The sequence below is a fragment of the Astyanax mexicanus genome, chromosome 17, assembly GCF_023375975.1.
Source record: "Astyanax mexicanus isolate ESR-SI-001 chromosome 17, AstMex3_surface, whole genome shotgun sequence".
In the NCBI taxonomy this organism is placed as follows: Eukaryota; Metazoa; Chordata; class Actinopteri; order Characiformes; family Acestrorhamphidae; genus Astyanax; species Astyanax mexicanus.
Genome location: NC_064424.1, coordinates 26,547,294 through 26,568,413, shown reverse-complemented (window position 1 = coordinate 26,568,413; position 21,120 = coordinate 26,547,294). Strand labels below are relative to the sequence as shown.

Sequence of the window (21,120 nt, the reverse complement as noted above, 5' to 3'; positions counted from 1 at the left end):
AAACGCATATTTGTGCCTTGCTCTCCTATATCTGAGAATCCACTGGAAGCGCATTTTCCCCAATCACCACCCTATCTATATACCCTTTCTCCAATCCAACCTACATACACTCAGTCTGACAAGGTGAAGGGAATAAAATATATGGGGGCTTATGCCAAAGAAACTTGGTAGCCAAAAAAAAAAAAAACACAATAAAATTAAGACAGGTAACACTAGAACCATTTTAAACTCTTTGTCTAACTACTTTAAACCACTATGTCTAACATTGACATTATCATTCCATACACATGTAATACGAGGTGTAATAAGAGCGCATAAGTTACATATTAGCTGTGAGAGTAAGGGGAGAAATTAGTAATTATTACTGTTCATACTGGTAGCTGTCCTGCCTAAAGATGTGACTTTAATTAGCATCTGGCAGTTGTTGGGTATAACCGGTAAAGTAATGCAATTTGACTTTGTTATACTGTTACAGTGCATCAAACAATGTAACATGTAATTGCATTACTCTAAGTAATGCGTATAATAAATAATACAACTGTTATTGGGCAGTTTATCAAGTCACAACAATGTATCAAGTGATGCAATATGATACAATGTTACTGAACTTACTGTATTTTTCTTACTGTAAGGGACAGTTAAAATCATTCTAGGTTTCCCCAAAATCGTCAGTGTGCCTTATAATCTAGTAAGCTTTATGTATGAATTTAACCAGTCAGGTTGTAAGGTGCAGTAAAGCCACTCTGAGTAGCATTAGCTGCTAACCACTATTTCCATGATCAAAGGTGACTATTGTCAGCCTGTAGCCTGTTGCCTTCTGCTAACCCTGGCTAGCACTGCTAGAGCAGCATAAGCATCACCTGTGCTGTTCAGAGGTGAGTATATCGGACTGTAGTCTGCGTGTTTAGCATGCTAAAACAAGCTATGTGGGGTGAACCGCTAGCTAATATCACCCTGGCTTACCGGAATACTCAGGGTTCCTCAATGTAGCGCTGTGATTGAGATTTTAAGCTTACTGTAAATAAAAGGAAGTGCTTTACTCACCCAAAAAAAAATGTTTTTAGCTGAGAAATCTGTGTAGATGAACATCCCTTGTTTAAGTTTAAAAGAAAGTTGTTTTTTTGTACAGTTTTGTTTATTTAGCTTAGCTTTACTTAACTTAGTTAGCTCCCCAGTGCCTTATAATCTGTTACGCCTTATAGTACGAAAAATATGGTACATGAGTGTGTTGCCTCATTGGGCATTTTCTGTCAAATAATATAACATGCAACTGTTTTATTACTGGGTGAAATCTGTAAAGTAATGTACTATGTAATGTATCTGGTCTGATAATGTAAAAAGGTCATGTTATATAGTACTGAAACATTACTGGGCATAATCTGTAAAGGAAACCAATATGACTGTTACAACACTGGCCATGATCAGTCAAGAAGAATCGACCTGACAGTTACATTAATCAAAATTATTTGTCAAATAATGTAGACTGTTACAAGTTACTGGACATAATATTTTAAATAATGAGTAATGTAACTTAAGTAATGACTGTCTTCCACTGCACGATAATGGAATGGTTATGTCAATGTTATACACCAGGGTCCAAGTGTTACCACTACTAAACGCATTATGCCTATTGGGAGACACATTTCCCTCCTAACAAATAAACAAATTCAATGAATTCAACAGTGCCCAAAAAAATAAACACACTTTAAATACCAATAGATATAACCAGTGCTGAAGCATTAGAAAGCATGATATAGCCAAAGCAAATAATAATAATAATAATAATAATAATAATGACCTCTTAAATCTACATGCTTATTAAAACACAGTCTGTTAAATTAGTATCATTTTACTTAATAATTAACTGCCTAGAAACATGATTATCATTAAAACGTTCACACGCTGACGCTGCCCTTGCTCTTCTCTTCTTTTTTTTTTTTTTTTCGGATAACAAGTTCCGTTGGCATAAAGGCCCACAGGTAGGACAACGCAAAATACACTTAAAAATGTGAGCCTGAAGACCAACTCTAGTGCTTGGAACAGGGGCTGGCAGGGTCACATATACACACACAAACACACACACACACAGTGAGGAAAAAAACATTCAAACGCACACACTCCCCATGCAGCAGCATTTAACAGTTTAAACATTTCAAACATTTACTCTCACTCAGCCACATACACACAACAAAAAATAACACAAAAATGAAAGAAAAAAAGATCCTCTATTTCTCATCCACACTCGCACGCCAAAGCAGTCAGGCTATTGCTATGGTCAGAGTAAAAACCTGTGTTTTTTTCTCATTTTTGTTTAAGATTTTGATTTTTGCACTAACAGGTTTTAAAGCAGCTTTACAGCGAAAGTTTGTCACAAAACAGCATCTCAGAACGGGTAGGGGACACCTGAGACTAACGGCAGATATTGTATGTGTGTTTATATGTAGGGCTGTTATATTTTGTGTGTGTGCATGTGCGTGTGCATGTATATGTGTGTGTTGGCCAAACGACTCAAAACATCTGAGATTTGCAGTCTATCATCAGAAACAGGACTCAAATTTAAAGGGCCCATATACTTCATATAAACTTCATGAACAAAACTGGCTCATTCATTGTGTTGTTTCAGAAATAAAGAGTTCATCCTGCTTTTCATGTAGTAATTTGTAATTTCGGAGCATTGGTGTGAGGGTTTGATTGCATAAGAGCATTAGGAAGGTCAGGATTTAAGATGATCACCACCTCACTTAATCATCCCTAAATTATTGTAAAAGCATTTCGTGGAGCATTGCCATTTCATTGAACACAGTTCCACTTCTCCATAGCTCAATGCTAAGGGCCTTTATACCCTCTAAAGCCACCGGGCTTTAGTCATGGTGTAAACAAGTTTAGGTGTATGCTTACCCATTGCAAAGTAAATGAGCTCTGTCAGAAATAGATGCAGCACAAATTAGCTGAATGTATTTATCAGAAGGGGTGGACATAGTGTATTTACTGTACAGTTAGAATTCAAACAGGTTGTATTTTTGTGTTAGATGCCTTTAAGGCTGAAATGTATTGGCGCACTTGCTTAAAAAAAAAAAAGATGTACAGTGTAAAACGCTTGATAACTTAGCAGTAAAGGGCGAAGCTTGACTTCTGATTATTTTTTGTGACCTCAACAAACAAAGCTAATATATGGACTTGGGGACTTTAGTGACCTCAAATTGTTACTTTAAAAAGTGAGAAATTATTTTTCCATAACATGGGCCCTTTAAATGTGCTTCCATTTTGCATTCCATGCAAAAAAACAACAGAAACAACAAAAACCCTATAATATTTGCATTCATATACAACGTCCCTCTACAACCACAATCAGTGGCCACTAGGTGTCTCTATAACAGTAGTTTTGATTCCATCAGTCTTGAATTCAGCCCTGACATCCGGATCAGGTTTAATTTCCCTGTGAGACAGAATACAGCAAATTGTAAATGGATCTGTTCATCATAGAGTAGACAATAAAGCCCACCTTCTGTTTGACTTACTAGAAGAAAATGACTGGCCAGTACTAGATCAAGCTTATTCTCACAAACGTGAGCAACGACTTTCCTCATTAGAGGAACACTCCAATAGCATACTACACACACACACATTGAGCTTGACATGGGGGCCAGCTCCCGGCCTTCCCAAAACAGTCCTAATGTAGTCCTAATGTCATCCTAAGTTGGCAAACTGAGCTGTTTTTACTTCAGTTCAGTTCAGATGATTTCATCACTGCCAAGCCATTCAACAAACCGCAGAGATTTCTCAAAAAGTCAAAATTTCAAAATGTTTTAAGACACTCGGGCCAACAGCGTGTGTATGAGTGCATAGAGCGTGTACGCGAGATCACAGCAGGTATCTGTGCCTTTCTTCATCCAGTGTCAGATCCACCACCTCTGGGGGCGGAGCCCAGCCAGGCTGAGCGGAGACTGCTGTCCATGTTGGTGGGGCTCTTTGCTTCCACGAAGACAGAGACTGGATGACTCCACCTCTTGGAAACCTACACACAGCACTGAGGAGAAAAAACATAGTAGCTTTAGTAAACATATAGCAATAGACCTCATATTTAACAAAGTTCTTATATATATATATATATATATATATATATATATATATATATATATATATATATATATATATATATATATCCCCCAGAAAAGAACAGTGAAGACTAATACAAGTTGCAACCTGTACAAGATCATTGTAAAAGTATGAAATACGCCTCTTTCACCCAGGAGAGCTAACATTTTTAAAAAGGTATACATTTAATCTTTTAAATGTACATCAACGTGTTGTACACATACATGTACAGTTGTGGTTGGCTGTCTTGAGCAAAGTACCAGTTCCACTGAGAGCAAACCAGTCCCAGACAGGGATGCTACCACCACCATGCTTAACAGTTGCCACAATGTTACAGGGATTGAATAAATTCTCTAATCTGATTCCTAAAATGTTCCCTAGATATTTATCGAGTAAATTTTGTGCCAAAAGTTCAACGCAAAAAAAAAAAAGTAATCCGCAATCATAATTTTAAGAGCCATTAGGAAAAGTGCATGTTGCAAAAATATATAGCAAATATATATTTTTTAATATACTTGGTTATTTATATTTGGTATTTATACTTTTATACGGTTTATATACTTTATTATTCTTTGTATTTCCTTTTTTCAGTTTAGATCATGAAAGTCTCTCATTTTTGTATTTTTGTGGATTTCCTGTGGATTTTGGTGCTAATAACTTTTGCTTTTCTTTTCTTTGCTTCTGTTTCATTTATTTACTTTTGCTTGTTTTCACAGGGGGGGCGGGGTTTAAAAGAAAGTGTTTCCCTTCAATCTTCATTGGTCACCTGATTTTGTACCCTGAACCCTCATCTGAGATCTTCCACACCCCACCAGATTCAAGTGTCCTTCCAAACATGACAGAGCAAACAGGTTCCAGTGCACATCAGCAGTCATTTGTTTTCTAAGGTGCGTGTTAGAACCCATTTTTATGTCTGAGGGGAAAAAAAAAAAAAAAAAAACTTTGTTCTTATGCTCATCTTGTACTTACGGCAACTTGTTCTGTGCTTAGGGTAGGTCCCTCATTTTGGTATATTGTTGGTATATGGTATATTGTTTATCTATCTATAAGAATATGATGTGGGAACCGGTTTCTTACCGGAAAGATAATTGACTGGCTGAACCAGTAGCTTTTTCTTAAAGCAGATGATCTGCACAGTCCTATGTCTTTTAAAGGTGTTTTGTGCTGCAGATCCTAACAGAAAGCTATGCAGCAGGAGTGTGGCTAACCTGGCATTCTCCTGCACGCCGACAATCTCCACTTCACTGTCGGAAGACGCCAGATTCGCCTGTGGAGGCTCCGCAGCTACTGGACCTACAACAAACCCAGAAAAAGGAAACAAATGTGCCACTTATTAGCAAGTGTGTGAAATAGTAATAAAAGGCGCAATAACATTTGCCCAAGAACCATGAATTCAACAGAGATGCAACTCGTCCTTCTTTAACTTTAAACAGCACAAGCAGCTCAGTTAACATGTTAATGTTTTTAGCTGAGAGGAACTGAGAAGAGGCTGTGCAGCATATGCCATTCATGCATGCATGAGAAAAGAAGGTGTTCCTTCAGCAATGATTTTCAAGAGACGACAAAAAGAGAGAGAGAAAAAAAAAATCACAGCTGTGTAAGAATTTGGCTAAATAAAGACCCACAATTTTATACAAAAAAATTACTTGTTTGAGTTTTTTGGATGATAATACACTAATAAAAAAGGTGTTTAGACTGTTACCAATCTTACAGCTAAATATGCTTCTCTCTTAAACGGACTTAAACTCGCATGTCAGCTCGTGTCTGTGCTGAGAGAGAAATAACCGATTACATTAACTGTGTTCCAGTTCAACATTCAGATATGAGCAATCATTTTTAGAATTGTCCCAGGTTATCATCGCTAGCAATACCAGTTAATAATGCTGTACAAAATATTGTACTCATTCAAATTCCATTTAAAAAAATAAAAACTCCCTGTCCAAAAGTAAATTATACAATACTATGTTTACTGATTTGTAGAAAAGTTATAAATAATTCTACCTCTTTTATTAATATCTCTGGGTTGGTAAACCTCCCGACTTTCCCTGTAGGGAATCTAACTTGTAATGGCAGTTGAAATTTTCTACTTGAAACTAAGTCGTACTCCAATGGAACACAACTCAAATGCATCAAAAGCCCTGCAGTGCTTTAGAACAGCAATTCTCAACTGGTGTGTTGGGCCCAAAAGTGGGTTATGGACATGTTCTGAGCGGGTTGTGGACAGCTTGTAAAAAAATTAATACTTTTAACATTTTTTTTTTAAATAATTCTCATCTAATTGTTTTACTCATCTTTTATATTGGGGGTTGGGGTACTCTGAATGCAGAGAAGTGAAAGTTCTGATATAATTTTTTTGTAGTAAGTTTTTTACATGTAGTTATGTTCATCAGTTTTTTTTAAATGCTCTTAAATTCACTTTCATTGCATATGTATGTTCAAATGTTTTTTAAAGCTATTTTTCAAAAACAAATTTGATTTGTATTCTATAAAAGTTGGTCGCAACTTAATGACCATGAGAAAACTGTTTTAGAACCGTGTCTTACTTTATACTACAAACAGAGACAATTATTATTTTCTCTGCTAAGATCATATTTTACTCTGTTTACGAATCACATTTACACTCTATGTATGTATGTATGTATGTATGTATGTACGTACGTACGTATGTGTATTGTGAACCAATTTATCCAGGCATGCACGCACACGTTTATGCACATTGACTCCACAAGCATTATAAAAATTATATAGGAGACTGGTATCAAAACATGTATACAAGGGGGTATTTTATACTGAACAATGATTGTTTATACAACGAGTTAATACGTTTTTAAGAGATAATACACTAATAAAAAAAGAGAAGTATGAAATCATATCTGACCATTTGCATGGACACTGCATGTGTTCCATGTCCAAAAATAGGATATAAATCAGATCTAGAACCACAAAGTGACTTCAATCTGATTTTAAAAGATTGAATAAGACATGTAAAAAAAAAAATATAAACAAATAAATAAATACTTTCAGATTGATCCACATCCCCTTTTGGATTTATTTGGTACTCAACCTGACAGTTTATTTCTTACTAAAGACAGGGACTGTCTTGTTATTTCCTTTTCTTCCCTATTAGTGAGAAGCTTAATTCTTTTGAAACTGGAAAGGGTCATTCCCGCCCACACATGATAAATGGATTAAGGACATAATGGCCCATATTCAATTGGAATATATAAAGTACACCATAAGGGGTTCTAAAACAAAATTTTATAATACCTGGTCCCCATTTATAGCTTATTTTGAAGGTTTGCAAGTATATGATTGGATTGGAACCTGAGGTGTTTCTGTATTTTGTATTTCGTTTGATAAACTGGCCCAGAAGCGTATCTTGACTAAAGATTACTTTATAAAGTACCCAGATATACCCACTGTGTATGTAAGAAACAAGTCTCATTATTTTCTTCTCGTGTAAAGTTAAATTGTAATGTTTTGTTTTGTTTTGTTTTTTTTTTTTACAGAAGGGAAAGGCTTAATTGTGCCTTGGGATAGAGGGTACGGGAAAGTAAGAAGCTGTGTCTATATGTTTGTGGATTGTTTCATGTTTAAACATGCAAAAAAAATAAATAGAATATTCTAAAAAATATATACTTGAGAAAAAATAAAAAATAAACTAATACAAATGCCATAAACCCCACAGTGGTTAGATGTGTAGTAACAGGAACCACTCTCACTATAGCACAGTGTAAAGTTTAAGCAGAATAGCACTATCAGTTCTATCTGTTGTTTTACCAACTTTATATTTTATAATCTTATGTAGCTTTATTATACATTTTCGTTAGAAAAAAACAATAGATACAGATACAGCAGTCTCCACTAAACTAGTGTTCTCTATAACCATCTTTAACTGACCTGAGAGAATGTGAGGCTGCTGCTCCTGTTCAGAGTGTGTGTCTGAGATGTCATAGTGCCCAATGACCGCAGGCCCCACTGCAACAAACATACGCTTATTTCAGTCAGTTTAATTTAAATCAGCGACCAGCAGCTAAAAGAAATTATGATCGCTCTCTCAAGCTTTTTAAGCCTGAACTATTTCTTTAGGTTTTCAATAATTACTATTGATATTTTAACAGTTTATCACAAAAGTTAAACTTACCATTCAATGCAGTGAGACAGGTTTCAATTAATTTATTTAAATAGTGTTTAGTTAAAAAAAAACTGTGACGTGTAGGGGCAGTGCAGAACTGTAAGAAAACCTGTGTGATGCGTCCATATTTAATCACATTCTATTGTGTGTCCTTGCTGCTAGTGGAAGCCTCCATTGTATGCAAACATTTACGTTTCAGAACAAAGACAGTGGTCTATACTAGACAGCATTTGTATTTTATGTCTTGCCTTAGAAATGTAATAAAATGTAAAGCATCATATAGGGGATGCACAATGATATCTGACATTTTTTTTTTTCTAAAGAAATCACTGGCATCGGCCAATTCAGCTGATGTATTTATTGTATGCTGGAGAAGGACCAAGAGATGCTGGCTGAGCTACAACAACTGAAACAAATGTCTGGCAGACACTAGTTGGGCTACTTTATAAATCCATTGATTTAAGCTAATATTTGCTTATTTGTATTAGTTACAGCAGAATGAATTAAAGCTGTGAGCAGTCTATGTAAGGACCAGGACCAGTTCACTAAATACATGTGACATCAAAAAAAAAAAAAAAAAAAAGAAAAAAAAAAAAAGAAAAATTGAGAAAAAAATTTAAAATTTAAAAAGTAAAAAATTTCTTGGGAGACACCGTTCATTTTATTATTTGCATGCATGCAGTTGGTTGAAAGCTAAAATGTAAAGCAAAAAAAATAGTTACATTTGTTTCTACAGTTATACCAGGGTGTCTCTCTAAGCATGCGTGTATATTGGCATGAGAAGTTGTATACGTGTGTAATATCGAATATCGCCCCACAATTCCCACATCAGTGCATCCCTACTATAATAGTATTGCAATATTTTGTTTTACAGTATGATGACATATTCTGTGATTACACAAGCAAAAACCTTAGCTTAAGGACTACAGAAAAGTTGACTAAACATGATTAAAATATCATGGACAGAATTTATCTAAATTTTTAGAACTATTCCACTTAAAATCTGGGCTGCAGGAAACAAAGGGACACAGCATAAAGCACTGAGGTGAAAGTGGTTCTGGTTCTATGGAGAAGTTTGTTTGTGTTTATAGACTAAAATACACCACACAGTGTTTCAAATATCATCCATTTACCAAACTAATGAAGATCTGGAGTTCTGAGAGACAGGTTAAGAGACAAACAATTGTTTGCAGAGGTGAGACTGGTGAGTCTATGCTCAAGATAATACATAGTATAAGTTGCCCAAACAGCAAAGTACTTCTGCAAAGCACTTCTGGATACGAGCGTCTGCATAATGCCTTCAATCAGAATCTCCCATTGTAAATGAAAGAAGCCCATGTTAGATGTAAATTGTGTGGTCACTAAAAATTCACATTGACTTGAACTGCTCATTTGATTTGTTTTTTATATTAAATAATGAAACGCATTTTCACAACAGCTAGAGTTGGTGTTGGCTAAATGACCATTCCTGCCAGTCAACCAATGTCACCATAAAACAAAAACACATTAACATAGACGCACATGACATCTTATTCTCTTTAATTTGGATCAGGCACTCAAACATGGCACAAAATGCTAATGCTAATAAAAAGAAGAAAAAAAAGTAAGTCATAAGAAAACCCATTCATTCTAAAACCTTCATCCTACAGTTCAATCACTCAAATCACTTTCCTTGGTGAAGGAAAACTGTCAAATGTAAACCTTCTTCTATTAGCCCTGCCGTTAAGAGTGTGTGCATGTGTGTGTGTGTGTGAGTGTACGCATGTGTGTAAACATTCTCCTTAATGCACTTTTGCATTGTCGTGTATGCACAAATAACTACTGAGTTTAAAACTAGTTAAATAAAACAGTAAAAGCCTGTTAAAATCACTGCCATTGCCTCTTAGTTTACTATGTTATAGACTACACATGATTTGCTGTGTGTGCGGACATCTGCTTTAAATAAAGAAACTGCATTTTCCAGAATTTCTGCATATTTCCCTAAATGAAATGTAAACAGTCATTCAGAGTGGGGGATTGGTGTGAATTTATCCTGTGTTGTGGCAGTGAATCCAACCAAATAGCCAAATAGCTAACCTGTGCAGCAGCTGTTACTGCAGCAACTTTTGAACATTTCCTGTATGTCGATTTTTCTCTTAAATAATGTTATAATGGTAAAATCACTTTACGGAATAGTTTGCCTTACACAAACTGCATGCATCAATCCACAATAGATGGATTATGAAAAGTAATAAATATGCATATTAGGCCAACATGTTCTATTAAAATTATGGCAACAGTGTGTTGGACATCAAACAATGTATTTCACAAATACTGGTTTACAAACATTTGTTATTTAGCTTTCAAAATACAATTAAACCACCAGTTACCTACCACTGTAAATGCATAAGCATGTAATAAAAATTGTTATTGGCTTATTGTACAATGTGTTTATGACAGTGGCATTAAATGGTTTTAAAATGACAATAATATGGTTCAAAATAAAGAGTGTTTCATCCCAACACCAACAAAATAAACAATCCTTCTGACATGTTAACTTGGAACTATTTTAAACTGGCAAGTTTCTCAAGAATGGAGTTTTTCCCACTTTGAATAACATTGTTTATATTTCAAATATTAAATTTGGCAGACATTTGTAAAACTGGTGGATTTGCCCTTTGTATGACAATTCTGTAACAGAATATGTGAATAGTTCAAACACGTGTGTATGTGCGTGTGTGTGTGTGTGTGTGTAACAGTAGGTCAATTATGTTAGTACTAACACCACAGTGTTGCTATTCATGCATTATCACTCCTTATAGTTTCAGCTCATTACATGCATGTGCTGCAATAATATAATAATAAAATAAAACCCCTAAACCAAACTAAACCCAAATCAAATCTAATCTAATCCAGACTAACAGTTCAGAGTTCTTTGGTCGATCTTTTGGACAGAAAACTAAAAGAAAAAAGAAAAAAAGAAAAAAGAGAAAGTCCATTCCAGCATAAAGCGCAGGGCTGTGGGCAGTAACCCGCCTCTACCGGGACATCCTGAGGCGTCTGAGTGTCCGAGTGAGCTGGTTATGTATAATTTGTCCAATCCAACACCAGAGCAGGTGTGAGAAGAACAAAAGTGATCCTCAAGGCACACACACTGAAGAGCGTCCCCTAGAGGAGGCGTAGGGTGGGCAGGTGTGTGGACAAAGGGAAGGATATGAGGCGGAAGGAAGGGACGGATGGATATGGGGAGAGAAAGAGACAGTAAAAACTGTCTGAATTAAGGATGAGGAGAGTGGTAGAGATACAGTGATACAGCAAGACAGTGTAGAAAGAGGGGAGGTTAGATAGAAGAACTGTGACTAAAACTGAATAGAGAGAGAGTGAGAGAGAAATTGTGGGTAGAGGTATGGGAAGGAAGTGCGAGTGAGGGTAAGACTGTATGGCTGAAGGGATATATATATATATATATATATATATATATATATATATATATATATATATATATATATATATATATATATATATATATAGAGAGAGAGAGAGAGAGAGAGAGAGACAGACAGAGAGAGCACAAGACAGTAACAGTGTGGATAGATGGGTGGGGGTGGTTTTCTGTCTTTAGATCATGGCTTTCTTGGGCGACCCAGTTTTTCTACACAACTTTCCATTCATCCTCGACAGTCGCACCCCTCTTTATGCATTCAGCAGGTTGGGGTCGGGGGAGTCCACAATGCCGTTGAGGTTGCCGTTGAGTGTGGTGCTCTGGGCTGTAAGGGGCGGGGCACCGCTCAGGCGTGCCATCTGATAGGCGGCCAATGTCTCCTGCGACTCTGACGAGGGCAGGAAAGAGCTGTCGCGGCTCCGCCCCCCAGGCTCCGCGCCGGACCGTGGCTCGCTCTCGTCATCATCGTCGTCCGAGTGCAGGCGGCTCAGCCTCTCCATCCACACACGGAAACGCTCCTCCGTCTGCCTCTGCATAGCAGCCAACCGCGTCAGGGCTTCCTCCAGGACCCCACCCAGGCTGCCGCTGGCCACGCCCCCTTCCAGCAGTCCGGAGATGGTGTCGTTTCCACGGCGACCAGCTTAAAGACAGACGGCAGGCGCCGAGAAGACACACGTCAGACACACACAGGCTTTAAAAAAAGAGCGAAAGAAAAGAAAAACTGCGGCGCAAAAGACGGCGGGGTTTACGGCGGTCATGCTGACGAGCTACAGACGGGTCATGCAGCTCACACAGGTGCATTCTGGGTACCACGGTGCACTACATTGACATGGGACAGGCTCTGCTGCTCTCACAGGAAAATAAAAACATCAGACAATAATCCTAATCATAAACACAAATATTAAGTAAAGAAGATCTTGATCTTCTGGTTGTTCCGCTAGTTTAGCTCACCAAATAGCCAGCTAACAGTGTAAGGTAATGAAGTTTAGAAAGGGTTTTAAAAAGATTATCCTGCTTTTGTTACAGTAACTGTCTTTACTGTTTAGTGAAGGCTTTGAGGATTTGATTGCATTCAGCAACAAGAGCACTTGATCTAACAAGCTAGTAAGCTAATGATATGTGGGATGACCACCCCACCTCATCTTAAAAGTATTGGATGGAGCTCCATCATTCCAGAGAACACAGTTCCCCTGCTACACATCTTAATGCTGCTAAACATTATACCTTCTAGCATACACCTGGTGCCAATTCACCTGCATCAGGAAAGTCCAATCATATTGCCAAGAATTTTCTACAGGGAGTAGACAAGCTTTGTGGGTGCATTTGCAGATCTGTGCCAGCAATGATGCAAAGCAACGTAGCTAAATGCATTAATTAGAAAGAGTGTCCACAAACATAAGTGGCACAGGTATGCTAGAAGTGGTGTACATTCATTTCCCAAACAGGAGGGTTAAAAGTACTTTTAGGATTAATTGGTTGGCTATATTTGAGCAAACAAACATGCATCTGTGAGATCTTGCTGGTGTGGGTTCCCCTTTATTCACTGATGAACACAACAGTGCTAATACCACTTTCCCTTAAAAATCACACTTAGAGAGCTTTTATTGGTTTTATAATGACCTACAACTTCCTGAATCATCATTTGAATTGTGAACTAATTATTGAGCAAAGGGAGTATATACATTTCTGTGAACATTATGCAGCCCTGATTGTAAGTATAGGCCAAAGATTTCTAACAGCTAAAAAGTCTGACAAAAAAAATAAAATGTACCAGCTACAAACTAGAATGGCATCAGCTGACCTGATGTGAAGCTAAACTAGACTGATGTTCATAGAGAGGAGAAAAAAAAAAAAAAAAAAAGCTGTCAAAAGGTTGTTGTGAAGCCTTCACAAGTGAGCAGCAGCAGGGCTTGAAAAACTCACAAGGGACCTACAGCACCACCTGCTGGACACAACGCAATTAAAACTGAATGAATGAAAAATAAGCATTTGCAGAACAAAGTGCAGAATTTCTGTAGACCAGTGAAAGTCTTTAATGAATTTAGACATTCCTGGCCTGGGACAAGTTTATCACCATGTCCCTAAAAAAGAAAACCAGGCCAAAGTGAGAACAAAAAACTAGGCAGTGCTAAAGGACACCGAAAACATGGCTGGAAGAAAATCCACAAAAATTGTACAGCTCATTCAGATTACATCCCATTGCCAGATGATTGGCCATCACAAGAAGAAAAATTAAACATCTGTATACAGGACCACTGTTATAGTAGCATTAAATTCTCAATTCTCATAGTTTAAGTCATTTGAGGAAAATACCTGTTATTTAGGTTATATAGGCATTCCATTTCAATTTATTTAAGTCTCTACATGTACCGGTATATACACTCACTAGGCATTTGAATATTTAAACGTGAAAGCAACAAACTTTGTTTTGGTGCCATTACAGCGAGAGACACTTTTAACAATCTGAGTGGACAGAGAAAGGGAAAGATGCAAGTAACCCCTTGCAGATATTCAACAAATACATAGATAATGTTCTTTTTACTCTGTTACGTGCTATTCAGCATTGTCCAGTTTATGCACATACAGCATGAGCACAGTCACATATAACAAAACTGCCACTGGTGGTGTATTAAAAAAAAAAAAATAATCTCCTCATCATACCTCCTGTATTGTGATGCATATCACCCAGTATCACAAAGTTCTTACCAATAAACAGCACTACTGTACAGTTCATCAAGTTAACAGCCAAGCATTTCACTGCACACCCTATGAATGGATATCTGACCATCTTGAAATTTCAATACAGAGCATGTTATTTTTCATGTAGACAAATGCAATATAGCTAAAATTAGTGTAGCCTCAGTCAACTAGATGTAGAGGTACATTTTGAGGGTTTTGGGGAACCAGTGTGATTAAGGGGTTTGAGACCCCAGATTCTGCATTTGACATTCACCATACATGCATCAACAAACTGCAATGTGAAATGCCAGTATTTGAGAACTTTGAGTATTTGGCCAGAAACCTGCATTGACCTGAAAGGATCCACATATTTAATATTTCATTATTAAATATTTGTTTGCTCTAATGAAAACTGTGACGTGGGAAACAGTGCCCGTTTTGCAAAATGATTAATTCAAGCCTTCAATTTAATATAATAATCTACCTGTGTGTATAAGCAGCCTGTGTGTGCGCGTGTATGTGTAGAGGGGGGAGCATTTAGGTCATTCACTCAACATGCATCAAACTCTTCAGTGAGCAACACTAAGTAGGTGAACCACTATTCAATGTGTGTAAGGATAGAATAAATGCAAGGTGTTTCTACAAACTCTGTAATGGTAAAGGTATTATGACTTGGAAATACTGGTGAGCAGGCAGACTGGTTCAGCACAGGTTTCTTTAAACCATCCCAGCTTTAGCTGGCTAACCCACAAATTCATCCTAACCATATACAAAACTGTGGAAAAAGCCTTGGGCCTGAGAAGAAATAAGTTTAAAACTGTATCTGGGTAGCAGATGTGCTTTTGCTTGTAAAATACAATAGGATAGTTTCCCTGACCTGGACTAAGACTGAACCTAGACTAAACAGCTATAGTATTTTATATGAAGGGCAGTGGAAAGCTTCAACTGGAACTCTTTGTAGCAGAAACACTGCAAAGGTATTAATAGTAGTAGGTAAGCATTCAAGGTGTTTGCGCTATAACTGTATATTGCACTTTCTGCTTTAAAACAAGTGCCTTCAGTTTTATTTCACATGGGTTAAGCAGAACCAAGCAACTACATTTTGGCTTTTGGGATTTCTGCAGCATTATGCTGGTCCAGGAGCAGAATAAGCTTACCATAGCTTTGGCTGACAAAATATATTGATGTTTACACATATATACAGCTTTGGGAAGCGGTGTGTTTATTTGTATATAAATAGACCCCTGACCTACAACAATGTATGTTAGTCAGAGTGTGATTAGCTGTGTTTGCTAGCTTTGTAGATGCATTCTGAGTATCTAATTGGTCATACATGGTTTAACATGGTCTGCCTTCTGCAACCGCAGAGTGGAACCTGTGTGCCATTTTTCTACACAGAAATGTAATAAATTGGGGGTTCTGTTTTTTTTTTTTTACCACTATAAATGTATGTACACAGAGGATTGTTGGTAGGTGAAGGCTCAGAAGGATACATCAGCTGCATCCTAGGCTTTGGGACTGCAGCTGACGTTGGATGGGAACAGGAAATACTTCAAGCATTGCATTGGAAATGTTTTGCAGAGCACAATATTTTTTTTACTTTGCTAGGTACAGTTTTCTCAGGTGGCCCAAGACTTCTGCACAGTACTGCCAGTCAAATAGAGTGTGTGAGTGTATGAGTGTTATTCACACGCGTTACCTGGCTGGTGTGAGTTGATCGCCCCTCCCTCGTTGTCTGACGATGCCGATGATGAAGAGGATGACGAAGAGTGTGCAGTGATGTCACTGTCGCTGGTGCTGCTATCCTGGAGCAGGTCTGGTTTGCGCCGGGCTGCTGCCTCTCGTTTCTGCCGAAGCATACGCATGCGCTCTTTCTGCCGCTGGCTGCGTTGGCCCCGTCCCCGACTCCGCCCATTCACCTGTTTTTCTTGACAGCGGTTCTTCTTGGCTGCCATACCAATGCCGGGCGCATCGCTCTCAGAACGGGAGCGCCGTGATGGCTTCCTGCTGCCTGCAGCGACCGGGGCAGAGGCGGGCTCTGCTGCCTCTTCTGCAGACGAGAGAGTGTCCGAGTCACCTAAGTGACCAGAGGAGGAGGGAGAGCGCAGGCAGATGGATGAATCGCTGTCCTCTGGTGGGCAGAGCTGACTGGTGGTGTTGGTATCGGTAGAAGATGCAGGCATTGTTTCCAGGGGCTGGTCAGGGGAAGAGTCTCTGCGCAGCTCCTTCAGCAAACAGGGCATGGAAAGCAGGCCGGGGGGCTGCGGCCTTGCAGGGCTCTGACCGCTGATTGGCTCTTCGCAAGTAGGAGAGCTTGTGGGCGATGTTTCGGTTCTCAGGGGCATGTCCTGCTCCTCTGCTGTGGCCCCGCCCTCTGAGGGGCATTCTGGGAGCTTGTTAGCCTTCTCGGCATCAGCCATGTCTGGAGGACGGGGCCAGGTGGGCGCAACGTCTCAGAGGCAGGGGCTGCTAGGTGATCAGTGGGCGTGGAGTACCTGAAAAATCAATAAGTCCATGTCAAAAACTAAACTGGATCATGAGTATGATTGCTTCCACAACAATTAGCAGTAGCTTATAGACATTTTGAACACCCTTTTAAGCCAATAGTTAACACAATCCTTCCAAGTACTTGGGAACTGCAACTGCAATAACACATGCAGAAATATGAGGAAAAAAAATTGCAATTGCAAAACACCTTTAAATGTGGGTAATGCACCTGAAGGTCACAAGCACTTCTAAAACTTTTCTTGGTCTTGGGCGCATGCACTCACCATGACATAAAAGGTTTGTTTTTGTCTTTATTTTTTCTTTAGACAATTGATGTCTAATTTTAGGTCAACTAAGGCCCAAGCTTAAGACTTTACAAGTGTTTACATTATGTAAACAAAGAATGTGCACTGCTAATGGTTTAAAACTGTTTGCTGAAAAGGTACTACTGTAATACTGTTGACTAAACATTTCTGAAGTAGAGAGTAAGACGGTACAGATCAGTGGCAGGAGATGTTTACAAGCACATGGTGTTTCAGGTTTAATGAGGCATGGCCACAATAACGGTGTCTGTTTACACTGCCTGGTACAGTTCCTTCTAAAGAGAGAGAGACTGAACTCTCAGGCATTGGGCTTCCTTTTTGTCATACAGTTTATTCTAATCGGCTCCGTTTTGCTCCAACACACTGGATTCAACTTCACAAGAACGTGCAACTAATGATGCAACTCCAATTGCAGTCAAAAATATGTACTCGTGCTAAGAAAAACTGGACTACAGCTTTTAGTCAGGTCACTGTAGCAGTAAGATCATTGAAAGTTAGACATTTAAACACATCTGGCAGGATCCTACAGCATTTTCAGCAGCATGCCAAAATGCTTTACACTGCAGTTCAGCTGCAATAAAAAAAGTCCATAAATCACTATGCCTTTCAAGGTCCGAATTTGTCTGCCAGTGTCTCTTGTCCTTTGGCACACGCTTGCCAGGTGCCACCGGCCACAATCTTTACCACTCACTATGCTGTCCACAGAGGGTGGTAATGCCTTCTATGGTGTATGCTTGGTACACACGTGGTTTGAGGAATGTTAAATGCCTGAACAATTTTGGTAATCCACTTTCATCAATTTGGCCCACTATAAGGCTCCACTCAAATTTCTATAATTTACATGGCCTTGCCATGATCACATCAGTGTTCAACCTTACTCACAAAATAACACCAGATGTAGGTACTGCTAAACCATCTTCTGAAGCAATACTTCATGATAGACTGTAACATACTACTATTCCAAATGCTGTGATGTGAAACTGATTGACACACCAAGAAAAAAAAAACTCCTTTTAAAAATACTGATCTTTAAAATAAGCAAGGGTGTTTTGCACACAATTCTAACCCTACCATCAATGTGCCAGACTGCAATTCAAACCCCTCTGAAATGCAGCTTGAGATCTACAAGATGCAGATCTGTGTGCCACGCATAAATAGCACCAGGGAGCTAATGTGTATTTGGGCGTGAAGAAATAGTTCCAATCGGCTGCTCTGACTGTCAATCATGCTCCTGAGAATGCATTCAAACTTATGATCCATTCAGGTGTGAAGGTGTTACTATGTACATAAGGTCTTCCAAGGGTCCTTGTTAATTGTTCTTCACAGCTTGCTCAAATTGAGTAACCTTAATATAACAACCTGGCAGATTCACTGCTTGTATTTTTCTGTCCTGGCATGAAATGAAAAGAGGAGATCAGACTAGGATAGAACCGACTGAACTTCATAGCCAAACTAGTCTTCTCTCTTTATTTAACACCAAAAGATGGAAAAAACAGTGTTCCAGATGTCAGGTTTAATTTGTTTTTATTACATTCAACAAAATGATTATCAGTATGAAGCTAACCTTCCCACCAACCAGCTCGAATTTGGTCCTCCCTATATGCAAACAAAGCTCCCACTGTAACAACGACATCATATTTATTATTTTTATACCTTAGATAAGCCCCTGAAGAACATGTAAAGCTGGAGCTGGAGAATGCAGGCTACTACAGAGGTCTGCACTAGTTAATGGTTATGCGAAAAACTGAAAAATTATTCCTGAGTAGTATCTATATCCTAAGCAAGAATCACTGGTCTATAGACCAAATCAGAACATGCAGTAGTTACAAGTGGACAGATATAAAGCTGAACCCAGAGACGGAGAATAAAGCATCAACACCAGCTGCCACATCATGAGAGTCTAACTTATTAAACTGTAAACATTAAGTTAAACAGTGTTTTATTAGTCACTTAATCACTTAAAATGTTGTCGTACAGCATGCTGGCAAAATAATTTGATTAGTATGAAATACTGTTCCATCAAAGCAGTGCAAAGCATCCTATATGTCACAGCATGTTATATCTCTGCACCTTATTTTCACCACATACATTTTGTTTATACTGTGTCTGTACTGCACTGTCTTGTCTGTAAAATTGTCTAATTTCTGTTGTATTTATTGTGGTGTTTTAGTTTTGTGTAGACTTTTGACTTGGCCATCTACTTTGTAAACCTCAAAGTTCCTAAAGTGCCTGAAAACTTGTTTTGCATTTTATTTATGATACCCACTGCGGTGCATTTATTAGTTTCGAATGTAAGATGTGGACCAGCTTTAGGGCTGCAACTATTGATTATTTTTGTAGTCGATTAATCTGCACTTTAGGATAAACTCACTAAGCTCAGTGTAAATCTACAAATTTAAATCAACACATTTATCGACTGGTTCATCGTTGCAGTCCTAACCAGCTTAAGGTTTGAGAACAGCCCTATGGCTTACTCTCCCTCCAAAACGGAAAGAAAAACCATGACAAAAACAGTCTGGACCCACCTGTGACCACACTGGTAAGTAAAGCAGTGATTCTCAACCCTGGTCCTGGAGAACCTCCTGCCCTGCACATTTAATTGATCCAGGTAACCAGTTCATTAACTAGCTGTTCCTCAGTAACTTGGTAAAGGTGGTAACCTAGCTGTGTAAGAGTAGGACACCACTAAAATGTGCAGGGCAGGGGCCATTGGTGCAAAGCAGCTCCTCTCTATACACTGAACTCCAGCGTTAACTATAGAAGACCTTTACCCCCAAGAACGACCAGATAGTGTAATTTATAAGTATTGCTGACGGCAAATGTTGTTAGGTCAACTAACCTAGTTAAATGTGCTACACATTAGTTAGATAACCCTAGCAAGCTAACCTACTAATGCAGCAAATTTGCATAAACATTAACGTAATGCCATTAAACACACCAAAAACCAGTGTAGTAGCGTGGAAGTTTGTCGTTAAAAAAACACTCCCACAACAAACAGCTCCATTAACAGTCAGCTCGGTTTAGCTAAGCTAACCTACACCGAGCAAACACAGCTAGCTAGCCTAGCCCGCTCGCTCGCTAACTAGTTAGCATGCGACATTACTTTGGAACTTAGCGCCTAGCTACACAGCAGCCTGCAACAAAAAAACAAAAACCTCGAAAATAAACGGCCCGAATTTACATTTTCTGGTAAAGTCGAATTAATTACGAGCTCAATACATTTCCCAGCCTTATTCTTTGAATAAAAATACATTTAAACACTCTTTAACTTGGTCACCCAACGAGCGTTAGCGGCCGGGCTACGCTAACCCAGCTAGCTCTTAGGTAACAGGCGCAGCTGCAGCCCGCGGAGAAAGTGAAGCAGACCTGGGTGAAGGCTGTCCTCATGTGTGTGTTCTTCTCAGCATCGTAGGCGGTGCGGTTCTTTTGCAGGAGACACTTAAATAAAACCGAACAGCGTGCGGAGCTCAAAGTTCCCACTGCGCTTCAGCTCCGCGACCCCTTCAGCTCGGTGGGCTAACGTACAATGTCGTTTCCGCTCCTTCCCGACCGCGGGTTTACTACAACCAGCGCCCCCAGCCGCTCCGGAGGGCCGTTGTTCGGCTGTTTTCACACAACGGGTTTTTATTGGACTGTGTAATATACAGCTCTGCAAAAATGAGAGACCACTTAAAATTTTGGATTTTCTTTGATTTTACCAAATTGAGAACCTCTGGGAATATAATGAAGAGGAAGATGGATAATCACAAGCCACCAAACCAAGCTGAAATGCTTGATTTTTTTGCACCAGGAGTGGCATAAAGTTATCTAAAAGCAGTGTGTAAGACTGGAGAACATGCCAAGATGCATGAAAACTGTGATTAAAAACCAGGGTTATTCCACCAAATATTGATTTCTGAACTTTTAAAACTTTTTGCACTATTTGAGGACTGAAAGCTTTGCATATTTTAGTAAACAATTTTACACCAAACCTTATCAAA

At 38.7% G+C, this 21,120-nt stretch overlaps 1 protein-coding gene across 3 annotated transcripts; it reads right to left on the bottom strand.

The window, feature by feature from the left end:
* Nucleotides 1-1,920: 1,920 nt before the first annotated feature.
* On the bottom strand, nucleotides 1,921-20,694 carry c17h18orf25 (chromosome 17 C18orf25 homolog). Of its 3 annotated transcripts, XM_007256583.3 has the most exons (5): nucleotides 20,507-20,693; nucleotides 16,030-16,825; nucleotides 7,996-8,073; nucleotides 5,304-5,388; nucleotides 1,921-4,027 (listed from the first exon to the last, which is right to left on the bottom strand). In XM_007256583.3, exons 2-5 carry the CDS (start codon nucleotides 16,748-16,750, stop codon nucleotides 3,862-3,864), a joined length of 1,050 nt encoding a protein of 349 aa, XP_007256645.2. In that variant the 5' UTR covers nucleotides 16,751-16,825; nucleotides 20,507-20,693; the 3' UTR covers nucleotides 1,921-3,861. The 3 variants fall into 3 exon arrangements, with proteins under 3 accessions (XP_007256645.2, XP_007256646.2, XP_007256644.1); XM_007256584.3 differs by lacking the exon at nucleotides 7,996-8,073; XM_007256582.4 differs by lacking the exons at nucleotides 1,921-4,027; nucleotides 5,304-5,388; nucleotides 7,996-8,073 and adding an exon at nucleotides 9,753-12,291 and having other exon boundaries at nucleotides 20,507-20,694.
* Nucleotides 20,695-21,120: the final 426 nt, after the last annotated feature.

What these genes read in the sequence shown, in the direction of transcription:
- c17h18orf25 (XM_007256582.4), bottom strand. Translation starts at nt 16,750, where the DNA reads ATGGCTGATGCCGAGAAGGCTAACAAGCTCCCAGAATGCCCCTCAGAG. An exon ending in GATCAACTCACACCAGCCAG is followed by an intron (nt 12,292 to 16,029) that starts GTAACGCGTGTG and finishes TCTGTCTTTAAG; the next exon opens with CTGGTCGCCGTGGAAACGAC.